Source organism: Pleurodeles waltl, chromosome 3_1, assembly GCF_031143425.1.
Source record: "Pleurodeles waltl isolate 20211129_DDA chromosome 3_1, aPleWal1.hap1.20221129, whole genome shotgun sequence".
Classification (NCBI taxonomy): domain Eukaryota; kingdom Metazoa; phylum Chordata; class Amphibia; order Caudata; family Salamandridae; genus Pleurodeles; species Pleurodeles waltl.
The window spans coordinates 1,683,311,043-1,683,327,708 of NC_090440.1; the positions used below are offsets into that span (position 1 = coordinate 1,683,311,043).

Genomic DNA, 16,666 nt, shown 5'->3' on the forward strand with positions numbered 1-16,666 from the left:
ATCCTTCACTTCCTTCTTTCATTTAATTTACTGAAACCAACATACCAACTGACTTTACAAGACAAGAGGTGACCTTGAAGTAATCTGCAAGACAACATGGCAGGTTTGTCCCACTTTCCAGATATACCTGCATTCAAAGATGCATGATTAAAGAAGAGGGCAATCACTACTACGATATGTATATATATATATATATCTCCAAGGCAAAGCGGCTAGTTTCATTGGCGCCGTGCTCTCGTTACCGGTGCACCTGCTGAGGGCAACCCGAACCCTCGCTTCAATTTTGTTCAACAACACTTGGCAATGCACTCCATCAAGATTCCAATATTTGGTATTTTAAATACCAAATATTGGAATCTTGATGGAGTGCATTGCCAAGTGTTGTTGACCCAAAAAAAAAAAATATATATATATATATATTTTTTTTTTTTCACTGAAAAAAACAAAGGTTACACGGACGTTATAGTTAGGTTCTGAATTTACTCGCACAAAACCTTAGAAATTCAGCAGTTATAGTTTGAGTTATTTCAAGTAACTATAACTTGCGCCCTCGCCATGCATAGTTTTCTGATCAATATATTTATTGCAAATGTTGCAGTGATAATATCAAAGATGCCAAAGAAGGTGTCATCAGTGATATTAAATATGGAGTAAGTAGCTGCGCATGGCGGATGCACAAGTTATAGTTACCTTAGGGCACAAGTTATAGTTACTTGAAATAACTCTAACTATAACTGCTGAACTTGTAAGGTTTTGTGCAGGATTCAGAACCTAACTATAACATCCCTGAAGTCTTTGTTTATTCAGTGAATTTCTATGTTGCACATGATGTGAACATAAGCAGCGCTGCACACGGCCTTCTGCCATGCACGGCGCTGTTTGGCCACTGGGCCTGGATGGCCTGGCCCAGCGGGCAACCCTCCGTGCACAGTATGAGTTTTTTAATACAGTGGGTGCTTTTTTTTTTTTTCTCCTTCAAATTTTCTCTGGATTTACAAAAAAAAAGTAATTGGTCAATTTATGCCCACAAGGGGTCCCTCCCCTCTATGTGTCCTATGGGGTTTTTTCTCCCTTCTTTTCCCACCCCGAGCTGATGTGACAAACAAAATGGCAGTCACAACCTTTCTGCCAGGTTGAGTATCAGCCAATCAGATTCTTCTTGTGGCACGTGGCTCCGCGTCCCTATATATCTATATTTTTTGGCCTTAAATTACTCTGAAACTACTGAACGGATTTACACCAAATCACAAAAAGCTTGCTCTGCGCAGCAGAATCTACCTTCATGCCAAAGTGTAATTCCATTCAGTGGTTCGGGCTGTAGGTGTGTCTAAAGGTCCTGTGGAAAAATGAATGGGGAAAATGTGTTTGTGGACACCCTCCTTTATCGTGGCCCCCGCTTTACAAATCACTCCGAATCTTAGCAACGTATACATTTCAAAAATTTTGTGTAGATTCATCAAATGGCGCCAAAGTTATAAGCAAAACAAAAAATGCTTTTTCTATAGAAACTAGGTCCTAACCATAACTACCTAGTGGTGACCGCCATAAGGTAATATATGTATATCTTGAGCATAACCAAATTACTGATGTGAGGTTTGTGGACATGTGATATTGGAGCTTTTCTTGCATCTCCCCATGCTTCTTTTTCACCAAACAATCTTAGTAGACGAGTCATCTACTTCATACCAAAAGCACTCATTAGAAAATGCAATATCATTTCTACCTCATGCTGTGTTCCTATTGAATACTGTACCTCTTCTAAGCAAATAGGCACACCCACATCTCCCCACATAACATAAAGTATACTGTCAAAACAATGTTCATAGGGCCATTGGGCAAGCAGGAGCTACTGGGCCCAACTGTAGGGGTTGGAGTCTTTTATGCCTGCTGGCCCAGGGCTCAACCTACTATAGGGCCTAAGCAACTGGGCCAAATCCCCCTTCAGGACCTGACTCTCAGTGGTAATGCAGACTGATCAGTCCTAGGCCTCTTTTGGGAGAGGGTGTGGTGTTGACACAGGAGGTTGAACACAGGGTCGCAACTCAAAAAACGTTCATCAGCAGCAAGAAATGATCGTCCAGTCAAATTCTTGCTTTTATGAGAAAAGGAGTATTTATATACAAACTCAAAGTGAAATAAAGCATTCACAGACAATACACATAGGGCCTGATTACAACTTTGGAGGAGGTGTTAATCCATCCCAAATGTGACGGATATACCACCAGCCGTATTACGAGTTCCATAGAATATAATGGACTCGTAATATGGCTGGTGGTATATCCATCACATATGGGACGGATTAACACCTTCCTCCAAAGTTGTAATCAGGCCCTTAGTCTGCTCAGGTCAGAGCTGTAGTGTTTTAACAGATGGGTTTCTGAATCCCACTACCCCCCCCCCCCCTTTGCTAGCACTAGTGGTTATTCCCTACTTTCTAGAGGCAACATTCAGGTTAAGACCCACTAGTAGTCTAAGTCTCAGGAATCCCACTCTCTCTTTTTATTAAAGTCAAAAGTGTTCCCGCCTGAAGCGTTTTATGGCAGGCAAGTTTCCCTGGGGCTGTCTAGCCCTTGAATCAGTCTTACCCACACTAGCAGGATCTGAACGTCTGGAGTCTGACTGCAGCCCCTTCAGAGGCACTGAAACTGCAGCATCTGTCTCCAGTAAATTCTTCACACACCTCACTGGAAATGTAGCTGTCAGGTGTTCCTGAGTTCCTCACATGCGATCCTATGGAGGCAGCAGCCAGCTATCCTCGATACTCCTCCATTCTGGTATGTTTCTTGGGATCCTCCCCACAGGTGAGGGCAGTGGGTCACGCTTGGTGCTGGTCCTTATTATGCTTGAGCTTGCTCAGGTCACCACAGTTGCCTCTTTCTCATGACAGTGGTCTTTAGTAGGCCAAGCTTGCCTGGTCTCAGTGGTCCTCTCTGGCATACGACAGTCACCATCCTCACTTTGTGCACACAGCTTATGGCCTGATCAGCACACCAGCAATTTTTACTGTGACCACACCTGGCATATGGGGTCACAGGCTTTGCTTTGCATGGTCTACGGTCTGATCGACCAAGCAACAATCTTCATGGCAGACCCACCTGGAATATGGGCACAAACCTGCTCACTAGTAGTGACCCGTTTGGTGCAGCAGCATTCATGGCTCACTTCATGGGGTCTTTCTCTCGCATACAGGGGTGTCTGACGTTTGTCTGCATACAGACAAGAACCTTTCAGTACAGCAGCCTTGTCCTCACACCTTGCTATCGGGATTTAATTGCCAGAATCCCCCACTGGACCTGACTCCCTCCAGCACACTCCTCTTCCTTACAGGGTGCACTGATCTTGGCAAGCAGGCAGGCACTGGTGCTCCAGATCCCATTGTCAGTTGGTCTTGGATTCCCTGGATGATATCTCCCCACCTAGCTGGGAGACTGTCAGACCTTGGCCCCCAGTCCTGGTCACAGGCAAAAGTCTTGCAAAGGTTCTCCTCCTAAAACAACCCACAAACATATTGTCATCTCCCATTTGATCACGGAGTAGCAGCTGGCTGTTTCTGATAAAATGTGAAGCATAAGCAATTATTACATTTCTTTCCACCTTGCACTACATTTTATCCCTAAAAGTTCCACACCACTACATAGCAAATATTTACACACCTCTTTTGTCAGCAGAGTCCAGAATGAACTTCATATCAGACTAACCCAAGAAAGCACATTAACTCTTGCCTGTACACCTGTATCACAGCACAAATTACTGCCTTCACCAAGCTAAATTTTGGGTCCTTCATTGATAATGTCTTACTTTCACATGACATTTGTACCTACGAATGTGCAAACCACTAACCAGCAACCACAACATAGTGTCTATAAATTAACCTTGTGTTTGTTTCATCCGCTTCTACACTAATTTGTCATCGTCCTCTTGAGAATATGTAAAAAAAGAGCACTGTCAGGCAGCCTCTATATTATCCTATGAAGCACAGCTGATCCTGAAATTAAACCAAAGGGTATACTTTGGAAATGATAAGCACTGATAATCAGTGGATGCTGCACAACCTGAAAATGGGCAGATGACAGATTAGGTGAATTGAACCAATTCATTGTGACTTGAGTTTCAAGCAACTCACTCACATTGGGTATTGGGTACATAGCCATGCTGATACAATGGTCAAGACTACAAAGATCCATTCACATTCGTCTATCTTTGTCTCACATTCTAGCCACTGGGATTTGAGGAAGTTATTCAGAGGTCTCAATTATGTATAATACCACCCTTACATACTATGTCTAACTTTTGACCTTCTCCCATAAGCCCTCCAATAACTTGTGAACTTCGAAATAATTCACAATAATTCTAGGGCTAAACTCCATTGCCTACCTAACCTCTTTTTGGAAACTTGTGGGTATATTTCTTCGTTTGGGAAGACCTTCTTTTAATGGTGACATCCTTTGGTAAAGAAGGTAAATACTAGAGGCCACAAGAATTATGACTTCCAGTTTACTGGAGTAAAGTAAGCCCATGTCTCGCTCCCAGGAAGTGGCAGTCCAGAATGCCCACTAAGTGAACTGGTAAGGAAAGCATGGAATGTCTATACTCACTGTGCTTCAGAGAAGCTGTGAGCATAATATGTAACATCCGAATACAAGCATAAAACAAGCACAGACATATAATAACTTGAGCTGATAACACCTTCTACAGTACGAAGGTTTGATGTGCATTTCAACATTTATTTGTTCGATCGTCCTGAGGTCTCAGCTTGCTGCACTTCACTAATGTGTAATTACAGCACATCATTACTTTCAGCAGTGATGCTACGGTTTACCTAATGACCACCTCTTACTTAACTCTTCCACAATACTCTGTGACGACATACTATGGGCACTTGCTGTATCGTTCGGAACATCCTTTGACAGATGCTATATGGCCTAAGATTCCTCACGTGAAGAGCTCACCCTCTCTTCCACTAACTCACACATCTTTAGAATTATCTTTTCATTTACCATGACTTTCACCTCTGTGTTCCTCCTCCCAAAAGCAACTGATGGCATTTGTATTCAGTTTTTATATAGGTGAGCTTGAAAGACTCAAGAAGTTGCCTTAATGCCATTATATACCCGTTCAAACTCTCCTTTCCGTTTGACAATGAAAAGAGAAAAACAGCAATGGTTTCATTACCAAAAATGTTTTTCAAGAGTGTAAAGCAAACTAGAATATAAACTATATTTCCTCCTGTCTTTGTGAGGATCCTGACAACACTGAAACACATACAGAGCCTTAGCCCCCAAGCAACTCAGTACCAAAGCCTCCTTGCTTGTATCCTTAACTCCCACTCACACATCCACGTTAGTGACTAACACTTCAAAAGTATCTCGCTTATACTGCTAGCCACCAACCAGATTCCTAATATGGGCATTAAGTCATCATTTGAGACTTTTAGATTTTCTAAACTATAAACATGGGAATCTACCCAGTACCAACTACTTTTTCGCAATGTAAAAAAGCCCAATTTAGAATAAATCCTTAAATCATTAATTTGTGAATTGTACTTTTTATTGAAATGTATGTTTACAATAATCTGATTTTATTCTGGCTGAGATGATAGAGATACTGAAAATTTGTAGCGTCCCACCCACACATTCACATACATATCCAGCCAGTTGTAACCATCCAAGCTCCTCCCTCCGTCCAACAGCGAACATTCAAATTAGACCACACAATGCTTCAATGGGAACGTGACTAGAATTTGGAACTCCCTTCCCCAGATCTACATCCCTGGACACTTTCAATTCTGAGCTGAAACGTCTCTTTCAAAGATACCTACTGTGAGCTCCAATTAAACTCGGCTGTATAATAACTTTTGGCGTGATTCCATCATTTAGTTTATTTCTCACTCTCTATTCTTAACGCCTCTTTTCTTCCTACCCCCTTCCTTTGCCCCAACCCTCCTTCTTTTGTGTTTACTGTTCAACATACCCTCCCTATATTTAGATTCCTTCTCCAGATTTGCATCACACATGCCATCTTTCCTTGTTTATATTGTGCTTATCCAGCGTCTCTAAATCTCCTGGAATCTTCACCTGGTTTAGGACATTCTCTCTCTCCTACTTCCCTTGGTATCATTCTGTCCACTTACTTTTATTGTTCCCCGTTGTTTTAATTATGATGATGATAATCTCTAAAGTATCAATGTTGTTCTTCATTTTGGTAACATTAGATTCTAATTGTAGTAAGTGCTCGAACGGCTGCGAGCAAGGTTTGCACTATATAAAACTGCTGAGATAAATAAAGATGTTCCTTTCTTCTGGATGTGCCCTAATGGCTGTACAACCCCTGAAACTTGAAGGAGAAGCAGAAAAATGCCCCCAAATATTTCTGGAGATGATGCTTTACTATTCTCCATTCAGTGCAACTCCACTCATCAAATTTTGGGGGAAAGTATGAGCCTTGATGTGCTTTCCGCAAACAAGGAGAATGAAAATACCTATGTGGGCCACTGAGGTGTATGGCCCACTGACAACATTGTGACCGATTGACCAAATGTTATGACTTCATCTCATGATGAGAACAAACTTTTTGTAGGAGGCTAATGATCTATGAAGAGAGATAAGTCTTGGAAGACTACTCAACCTCTAGTCACCCCTCCACTTGGAGAGGCACAAAACACATTTCAATAAACGTTTTCTCTCTCCCTCTTTCCTTCCTGCTTTATCTTTTCTCACTCTGTCTACTTTTCACTTCCACCATACAAGTGTTTTAAATTGAACCTTGTAATGTATATTTTTGGTCCGCAAAAACAGGTGGCTGCAAATACAACACCAAAATCAACATTAAGATACTTTCCATAAAGGATATACTTACCCTTGCTGTTCAGCGGCAGAGTATGTTTCAATTACCACTTTAATCTTTCACATCCCTACAAACAACCTTGAGACTGGAGCTACAATTCTCGCGAGCCAATTTTTTATTTTCAGTTTTCAAGCCCACTCGACTTTGTAGAACTTCTCATTCTTTTGCACCAATTCAGACCAGTAAAGAAAAATATATAAGCTTATTAGAGCCCCCCCCCCCCAACTGCTGGTCATCATATTTGGTTTTCTCAAATTGACCCTCCTCCCAAACATCCTATCTCTCATTCTTAAGTAAATATAGCTAACACTTCAATCCTTAGTATCATTACCTAAAAGTCTTATGCCACCATGCAAGTGAACTCTAGGGCAAGTGGATCATTTTGAGGTGCAGTGATCCCTTTTTAAACATTTCTTTATTCGTTTTTTTCCATTATTATGTAAGGACAAGAACCATGAGACATCCATCCGTGAGTCTTTCCATTTGTACCATCCCTCAAAATATAGATAACATAAGGTAAGCAATAGATATGGCGCACATCACTCCAGCTTGGTCCGTTACACGCATTTCAACGTCTAATCCAATTCGTTCTCATATAGTAAACAACAGATGCCAGGGGAGGAGGGTGCGAGAGACATAACTCCCTTTAGTTGAGTTACAGTGTCTGGGTACTTATTAAGGGTCACTCCCTGCTGGATGACCCCAGTCACAGATCTTCCTCTTCGACAAACCTGTCTAACACCTCCTGCCACATCTGTAGATCCTTTTGGACTTTTTTGTCCATTCTAACTGATTTTATGTACCTTTCCTCTGCTGTTGCCCATTCTATTACATCCCTATGCCAGTGGAAGATCTTGGGAGCTTTGGTACTCATCCTGTCCATTGCCACATGGCTTCGTGCTAACACCAGTGTCAATCTCAGAAATTTCAGGTGCATTTTCTTCCCTTTCCTTTTAGAGAGCACTCCCAGTATACCCTGTATGGGGCCAAGCTCCAATAATATCCCTGTGCCTGCTTCTAGCGTGGAAAACACTGTTTCCCAGTATGGCTGAAGCAATGGGCACTCTTGTGCTAAATAGAGGAAAGAGGCCCTGTCTCTGTCACATCTGGGCTAGGAAGCATTCCTTTTGGGGTAAATTTTACTGAGGACCATCAGTGTGGGATGATTCTTTATAAGATTCATTCAGCTGTGCTCCTCACTATTGTTCTTACCTGCATATCCTAGACACCACATTCAATTTCTGTTCACAACTATAGGTCTTCTGGTCTCTTTCGATTCCTAATGTGTTCTTAACTAAAAGGTAATGGAGAAATTCAAGTTAACACGTGACCTACAGATATCTGTCCTCAAAGTCCCTATTCATCCCTGTAGTAATGACCCTGTGGGATGTCAAATACTTTTTCAAAATGTAAAAGACTAATCCCACTTGAATAAAGCCTGATTGAAGTAGATGTTGATGATTATGATTTAACTGTGAGTGCTGAGGCTTATTAAGCACAGTTTTCATACACAATTACTTTGAATGCTGTCATCACTTCCATATCAAGGGCTGTGAAGACTGTGCTGCGGTTTTCTAGGACTTGCACTCTTTTGCAAGTTAGCCACACTTCGTACTTTTTCCGTAAAAACTTCACTAGCTTACAATGTGAGTATTAGTATTTAAACTAATTTCGTTTTTGTAAAAGAACAAAACTCACCACTCGAGATTGTCTATGAAATCTTTGAATGAACAATAGCCAATAACCAAGCAAAATAGTGCATTGTAATTTCAGTTTTTGGAATGATGTTTGTAATAAAATCCAACACACTTTGGGGAAGGCCAAAAGCACGAGTGACAACAAAGACAAAAACAAAACAAAATGGCAGAGACAATAGGTCAGCGCTGGGTAGTAAACGTGAGATCTGTTGGTTTTTCTACTGCTTGTTTTAAGGCATGGTATGTGCCAGAGGCGGTGTCTCCGTTGTGGTGTTGCCCCAATCATATTTTTTGCCCCTTGGTCCCCCAATTAAATGTAGGTAAACTATAACTATCAAAGTATTTTTGCATGTATTTCTGCCCTCTGCAGACAGCCTTCATCGAGCGCCTGGGGTGGGTCCTATGCATCAAGCGCAGGCCTGAGGGGCTGGGGCTTAACAATATTGACGGTAGTAGTACTCGTCATCTGTACAGTTGCCAGCCTGGGCCCAAGTGCACATGTCGGGTTGATCTGCTGCCTTTCTCCAGCCAGCTTGACATGTGCACTTGAGGCCTCTCTGAGAGTATTACCACCTACGCATTAGTCAGCGGGGCGCACTGAAAGCCTCAGCACCTGGTCCCAGTAATGAGCGCTGAGATTGCCTGCCCAAGCCAATCCTGGCACCATTCTCATGCTATCAACCAGGAGGAGCTGCGTCTGGATTGGTTTAGAGACATGGTCAGGGTGGATTAGGACGTGGGCCTCTGGTGCAGTGAGGCAGCGTAAAGGCTGTCTCGCTCCCATTTTTTCATGGGGACAGGCATTGGTTGCTAGCAGCACGCATTTGAAAGAGCTTGCTCAGGTAAGGTTTAACGTTTGATAATTAGTGAGTTGGTGATCGTGGAAAATTAAAACCCGCTTTTATTTCAGCATAGATGCGTGCATTCATATTCATTCAGTCAGTAGTACACATAGTTATTGTGACTGTAAGCATGCACACCAATCCCATCCAGGGCAGCAGAGGTGTTCATTCAACTTTTCTGATGGTCATCCGCCTGACCGCTTCCCTCCTGCGGGATGTGCGGGTGCTGGGGGCCATGTACCCCAGTGTAATCCAAGTTACTACAGTTAACTACAACCTTTGCAGGCATGGTTGCAAGAGTTACGCACACATGCAGCGTACTACGTTCCCATTGTTATCAGGTTTACCAAATTAACTTGCACTCGAAGCATGCACACCAACAGCGCTCTGTATCCAGGCAGAGGTAGTGTTCATTCAACTTCGATGGGCACCCGCTTCCCTCCTCCGCCGGGTGTGTTATGTTATCACGCCGCTCTGGCATTGGCCAGGGAAACACATTCTGTGCTCAGATTGGAAATGCAGTGATTCAAGAATTGCTTGTATTCCACCGTGTAGCTGAAAAAGTGATCCCACCCACTGTGAAGTGTTATCATCTGGGCGTAATCTTCAACATATGCACGCAAACCCAAAACAGATCCAATTAAATGCCGTAACGCGGCGGGTGCAGGTGCAGGATGGACAGGAGCCGGGTGTCTTAAGCAGGGAGGGGTAGCAAATTCCTCGCCTGTCCTCCGTTAAATGGCATTACCTGAAGACCGCATTATCTTTACTGAGTTCCACCCCACCGCCCCCTGATGGGAGTCAGTGGGTATATGGGTAGTCCCCCAGTGGTGAGCATGCGCGTGCTGTGCGCAAGTTTGTGTGTGCGTGAAGTAACACCTGATGAGCGCTTATTTAATGCACCGCTGGAGAGGGGCCTCAGCAAAATATGTGCGCCGAAACTGAAGTATGATTTTAAAACGCTTTTTGATGCTAGTGTTGTTGTAAATCGCCCGAATGCGGAGAAAAATAACATTCAGCGAATACCTGCTTGGCGTGCTCATCCCTGAGAGTGGAAGAAAGAAACACACCGGTGGTGGGCGCTTCAGTTATAAACAGTGACAACGGGCACATTTAGAGGCACGCGCTGTTGCAACAAGCATCCACCAGCACGCTTGCAAATAGTAACACATAGCCAAACACAAGAGGAACAAACCCAGCAGGAGTCAGGCGCTGTAGCTGCACCATTTGTCCATTCCCTTGTTGAGAACAGCAAGTAGGATTGTAGGATTGGATACAACGTCTGTGCTTCTATTTGCTAGGTGTGCAGCACTCCTTGAGGGTCTCTTAATGCTCCTTGCGTGATGTTTTCTTAGAACATATGGCTACCTTTCCTCTTCAACAAACCCCCTCCTTTTGACCCACAAACATTTACTTTTACTTTTCTGGCAGTCATTGCTGTTGTAGAAGGCTAATAAAAGACAATATCGTAAAACAACCTCATTGTAAGAGTTAAGGATGAATAGGAGGGCTGAGGAAATTACATTTTTTAAAGAAATCTGTTTATCAATGGCTTAACTACACTCTCACAATTGCTTTATTAACCTTCTTGCGTTCTCACATTTGCCTGAAAATGCACCATTGCCTACTCTTTTCTCAACATTTTCTCAGGGGACAATCCCCCGGAACTCTTCTTCTGGCTGTCAGTCACGCTCACAGCTCGCTCACCACAGGTCACTCATCCAGAACTTTTAGGCCCACTTTCAAATGTCACCAGCGCCACTGGTATGTGCTTTTCATCCGTGCGCCCCAAAGATTTCAGCTGATGAGCAGCAGCTTTCTCTGCCTTTCATGTATTTCATAAGGAAATGCATGCGCTTTTCTTACAATGGATGTTGGATATTTCAGATCTAATGTACACTGTTTTCATTTACAGATCATCACAGAAAATTTGGAGAAGGCCACGGATCCTGCCAGGCTGGGACATCAAGCTTTTATGCAAGGGTATGTTATAAGTATAAAGTGGAATCTTGTTGAATCTTTGTATAGCAAAGCACATTTATGACTTTCATAGAATATCTTCACTTTCTTTTCTTCACAATCCTAGCGCATACAAAGCAGTACACAATGGTAAGGAAAGTATAGAAGTGGTTCAAGGAGGGTCGTTACACACAGCAATCAGGAATGTATTTTATGGTGCGCATTAGCTTCCTGTCCATGCCGTCATTTGAGGGACTTCTGCATTAATGTAAGCAAAAATAGACTCTTCCGTTATATAACTGTGCACCAGCAAAGTAAAAAAAAAAAAAAAAAAGGCCTGCGTTTCTTATTTTAGCATGCACAGAGAAGGAAAAGGCAATTCTAGAAACAATTTGCGGGTTCCTGAGCAATACACATTCGCCATTTCAATCGGGGATTATTATGTTACCTATGTTATTATATCAAGTTACAACCTTTCACTTTTGTCCAATGGAGCATAAAAAACAGTTATCCTTTGAAAGAATGGCAATAAAAATTGTGTAATTGTTTTGATTGTAAAACAAGAACAGTCACTAGCTAATGGATGGGAAAGATGATTCAACATAAGTACCAGGGATGAATAATGGTTCCAAAACCTATAAAATTATTGGAATTGGTCAAGGACGCTGCTTATACCTTGTGTCACATAGTCCTCAATACTGCAGTAACAAATGTGCATGTCATTAGCAACGCAGTGGCATTAGCCACAAAAAATATGGAAAAAACATTAACGTGTGGGCAAAGATTTGCCCCAAAGTAGGAGAAATGCAAGGAAAAATGAAGGTATGGAATCCATATTCAAGTTCTCGCTATGGACAATGATTGTAAATTAATGTGTGGCAAACTACTCCACATGCATACTTTCACTCCCTACCTTGCTACATGCTGATGACGCCGTGCAGATGGCTTGCACCCCAAAAGCTCGGTTTGCTGGTGTCCTCTTTCACTCAATTCATAGCCGATCTCGACCTTCAAATGAACTTTTCAAAGTCATATATTATGGCTTGAGGCCCTAAGCATATTCAAGTTTCTATCTTTGCAGTTGGTGTCAACCACCTAGAAAGAATAAGCACCAGCTCTTATCTTCGGGTCATCTTTTATGAGCTAAATCTTGGGCATCTAGCATCACACACCTTAGGCTGAAACCACCTAGGGCAGTTGTATTCCTTTTGAGTCTACCTCAGCTCCCTGGAAGAAGGGCACTCTGACCGCTTTTGTAGACTTATGCGATCCAGCACATTCCTGTGGCAATGTATAGGGCTGAGATATGAGGGATTGCTAATTGCAAAGCCATTTAGGTGGAGGAAAATCACTTTTGCAGAAAGGTCCTTTCAGACCCGTTATCCTCTTCCCATTTTATTTGCCACAATGAGCTGGGTATGACCTACATGACTGACCTTATCAGAGCTCGCTCCCTACTCTTGTGGCTATCTATTTGGAGAACTGAGGAGGGGGCCCTTTACAGAGACATCATTAAAGCTTGTTTAGCATGCAACAAGGGTCTTTGCATCACATGGTTAGCATATTCGAAGAAAACATTGCAGGAGATTGAGCTGTCTCCTGCCTTTACGGAGCCTTGCTCCAGCAGGAGTTGAAATAAAAAGTATTTTAAAATTCTACTACTTAATCATGCTCAATCACAAAGGCTTTCCTTTGAAATGCCAAAGTCCTCTGTCCCAGCCTATTTGCACCTGAGCCTTGAGTATGTGCCTACTCAGTATTTGCTTAATGCACATGGGCATTGAGCTAGATGTTTAATATTTCGTTTTAGGGTGGACACTGTTGAGTATTTACTTTGTTTTCCACTGGATTATCAAAAGAAACTTGGTACTTGCCCATGTCCTTGTGATGACAGATCCGGGCAAACAATGTTACATTTTCTCTTTTTTTGTGAATTTTACAAAAAGTATACCAAACAATATCCCATTTATGAGGTCTCTGCATTTTAGGCAGCGTAGATCAGCCTTTAATTTTTTTACAGCAATTGATGGACATTGATTCCTGCCTCTATGTTGGCTCTTTTTTTAGATTCACTGTGCGGTCGCGAAGAACGATGCACTTTGAGTAATTTGTTAATGGTTAAATGGCTTGATATGTTTTTATCGCACCTGATTTATTGGATCTTATTGTATTTTTATCTTGTATGATTTTCCATTATATATTATTTTAAATTGTACTTAAACATGTACTTTCTTATATCTTGTTTTGAACTTGAATTGTGTACTTTCATGGATGCATCTTGCACTCAACCAAAGTATTATCTGATCTGATCTACTCCACATGCATACTTTCAATAGCGTGTTTTTGTTGTTATTGTGTAGTACATATTCTTTTGTTTTATTTGGGACACATTTAATAAATAGTGTATTTAAATCTGTTTGTAAATGTTGTGTTGTAAGATAATTAAAATCAGTGTGTGAAAAATCAACAAATGTTAATAGATTAGGTAAATACTTTGGTAGCATGTAAGAAAGGAATCCATTGACCTCTTTCACCATTTGAAAACTCCCATTCACCCTGCAGAGTTTCAAGCTTAAACACTCAGGGAGGAGGATCCTGGTCTGTCGCTAAGACAGGCCATGGCTTCCCTTATGCACACAACGCCAAATATGGCCTGACGTATGTTGATTGTATCTCAACCAGCACATTGATGCTGGTGCCTTTACATTGATCCTCACTGTGTTCCCAAAAAGGTACAGTCCCAATCTACCAAACTCTTCCTAGGACCCCCAACCCACTCTCAAAGGCTGGGTGCACATGAGTGCGTAGTGGCAGACAGGCAAATACACTACAATGGTTTAGGGAGAAGAGACCTGTTTTACGGCTATTGGATATGACTCTCAAGGCATTACTGAAGCCCTTTAGGGGTCCTAGAGCCAGCTCCAGATCGACTTTAAAATCACATATGTAAAGGACACCGTCCACATACAGATATATGGAAACGTCTGCAACGAATTCAAAACGCCTCCGCCCGCCTCATCCTCAACAGACCCCGCAACAGCCACATCTCCGCACACCTGAGACACCTGCACTGGCTTCCCGTCAGCAAAAGGATCACCTTCCGTCTCCTCACCCACGCACACAAAGCCCTCCACAGCAAGGGACCAGAATACCTCAACCGTCGCCTCAGCTTCTACGCTCCCACCAGTCTTCTCCGCTCCACCAGCCTCGCGCTCGCCACCGTCCCTCGCATCCGCCGCTCCATGGCGGGTGGGAGGTCCTTCTCCTACCTGGCGGCCAAGACTTGGAACACCGTCCCCACCATCCTCAGGACCACCCAGGACCACTCCGCATTCCGGAGACTTCTCAAGACCTGGCTCTTCGAGCAGCAGTAACCCTTTCCCCCTAGCGCCTTGAGACCCGCACGGGTGAGTAGCGCGCTTTATAAATGTTAATGATTTGATTTGATTTGATTTGTAGGTCCTCCCTGATTTTCTGAGCTGCCTTTCTTGCCTTGTTCTGCATGCCACAGTCTCCCTGGCTAAGATGAACAGAGGCAGTGACAAAGAACAGCCCTGTACAGTATTGCACAGCTCTTTTATTTGTCTGGAAATGATCCCACTTGTCGTCACACATGCTGTGGTAAATGAGTATAACAGGCAGCTCTACTCCAGCATTCCATCACAGGATCCCATGTGCCATAAAACTTGAAAAATTCATTCACCGTTTAGTGTATTGAATTATTTCTTCGTGTCCGTGAATGATACCACTGATTTTAGCGTTTGTGCATTCATCCCTTCTACGAAATGAAATAGTCGTCGTTTCTTTGAGGACATAAACCTGCCTAGCATGAATGGACCAAAAGAGGAAAAATCAGCATAAGTCGTTAGAATTTTACCAAGAATTTGGAGTCAGGTTATCCGTAGCACGTGGATGATAGGTGGAAGGATGCACTATACAAGTCAGAGGGCAGGCCATCACTATCAGGAGTCTTGTTTGTTGCAAGGTGGGATATAACTAGATGAATCTCTAGCATTGTTATTGCGGTGTCAAGTGCATCTCTCTGATCCATGGTGCGTGTCTTTTGGTCTGTTGTGTGTTTCTCATCAGTCGCCCCAGAGCAGGAGGAGGTGAATATAACACCACATAATTCTTTGCAATCACCTTATGATTTCAGTCAGTGAACTTCCTCATGACTACCAAAGTTACCGGTCCTTACACAGCTTCAGTTTTGATGATTTCGCTAATAGCATACCAGACTCATCAGACTCATCAGCCTCTGAATATACTCAAGTAGGCTCAGCCTTCCCAACAGTTCTGTGTACTGGGCTCTTTTCTGCTCGCCGAAGCGTGGCACCCGAGGCTGTGCCTTGCAGTAGGTGTGTGTGTTATTTTCATCTGTCACACAGTTAAGGTCTCTGTCAATTAACAGTTGGCTTTGCAGGGTGGGTGCATTCTGCATCTGTTTGCACTAGTGTCTACAATGGGGGCACCTCGTCTGACCCCTGGGAGATTGCCCGGCACATATGCTGAATACAAAATGTAATATTGCTGCCCCCTACATCTGATCTTAGGTGGATCATCTCAACTTAAGTAAAGTTGGGGCTCTTGCAAAGTACTGAGTACTGCACCTCCCTGTACAGTAGTAAGTAGTAATAATTAGTTTGATTAATTAAAATCTTTACAATGTTGTGCACACCAAATATATAAAATCTATGTCAAAATTCCATACGAAACATACCATATGCAGTTAAAGGTGCAGTAGAGATGTTTACCACCAAACATTATATTTATGGTGAGATGTCCTTGATTTTTAATTTATTTTCAACTGCCGTTATGAATTAAATGTACCTGCAGCTGAGTCAAATGTTTGCACCATTTAAACATGCAATTAAAACTTGACGACGGGTAAAAATGTTCATCAGTAAAACAAAAAAAAGCGACTTCAGCAGGCATCTGTACACATTAAAGTTGGGACATGCACATATGTTGTAATGCAGGGGCTCCTCCTGGTGGGGGCAAAGTGGTGGGGTGGGAGGCGCAAAGCAAACAACATTACAAATAAAAAAAGAATTTTTTTTTTTTTTAAACGTACCTAACTTGCTGCGCCGCCCCTCTGTCCTCACTCACTGCAGGCACAGGCTCCCAGCCTGCCCTGCAGCCAATCGTAATGCTGCACTCATGCTGCTAGCAGCATGAGTGCAGCATTAAGATTGCACTGAGCGCCCTGGTTTGGCGCTTTCTGGCAGACTGGGAGCCTGTGTCTGCTGTGCCCAACCCGCAACATAGTGCCAGGTTGGAGAGAGCTCAGTGCACAAGTGTAGTTGGCTGTCCTGAGACGTCATC

At 42.8% G+C, this 16,666-nt stretch overlaps 1 protein-coding gene across 1 annotated transcript in view; it reads left to right on the forward strand.

Annotated features, from left to right (window-relative positions):
• Window positions 1-16,666, forward strand: part of ITGA4 (integrin subunit alpha 4) — a 365,777-nt gene that overhangs the window by 80,051 nt on the left and 269,060 nt on the right. The window contains exon 5 of the mRNA XM_069225453.1: window positions 11,298-11,365. Within this exon, the coding sequence (XP_069081554.1) occupies window positions 11,298-11,365 (68 nt within the window). The remainder of the gene's footprint in view (window positions 1-11,297; window positions 11,366-16,666) is intronic.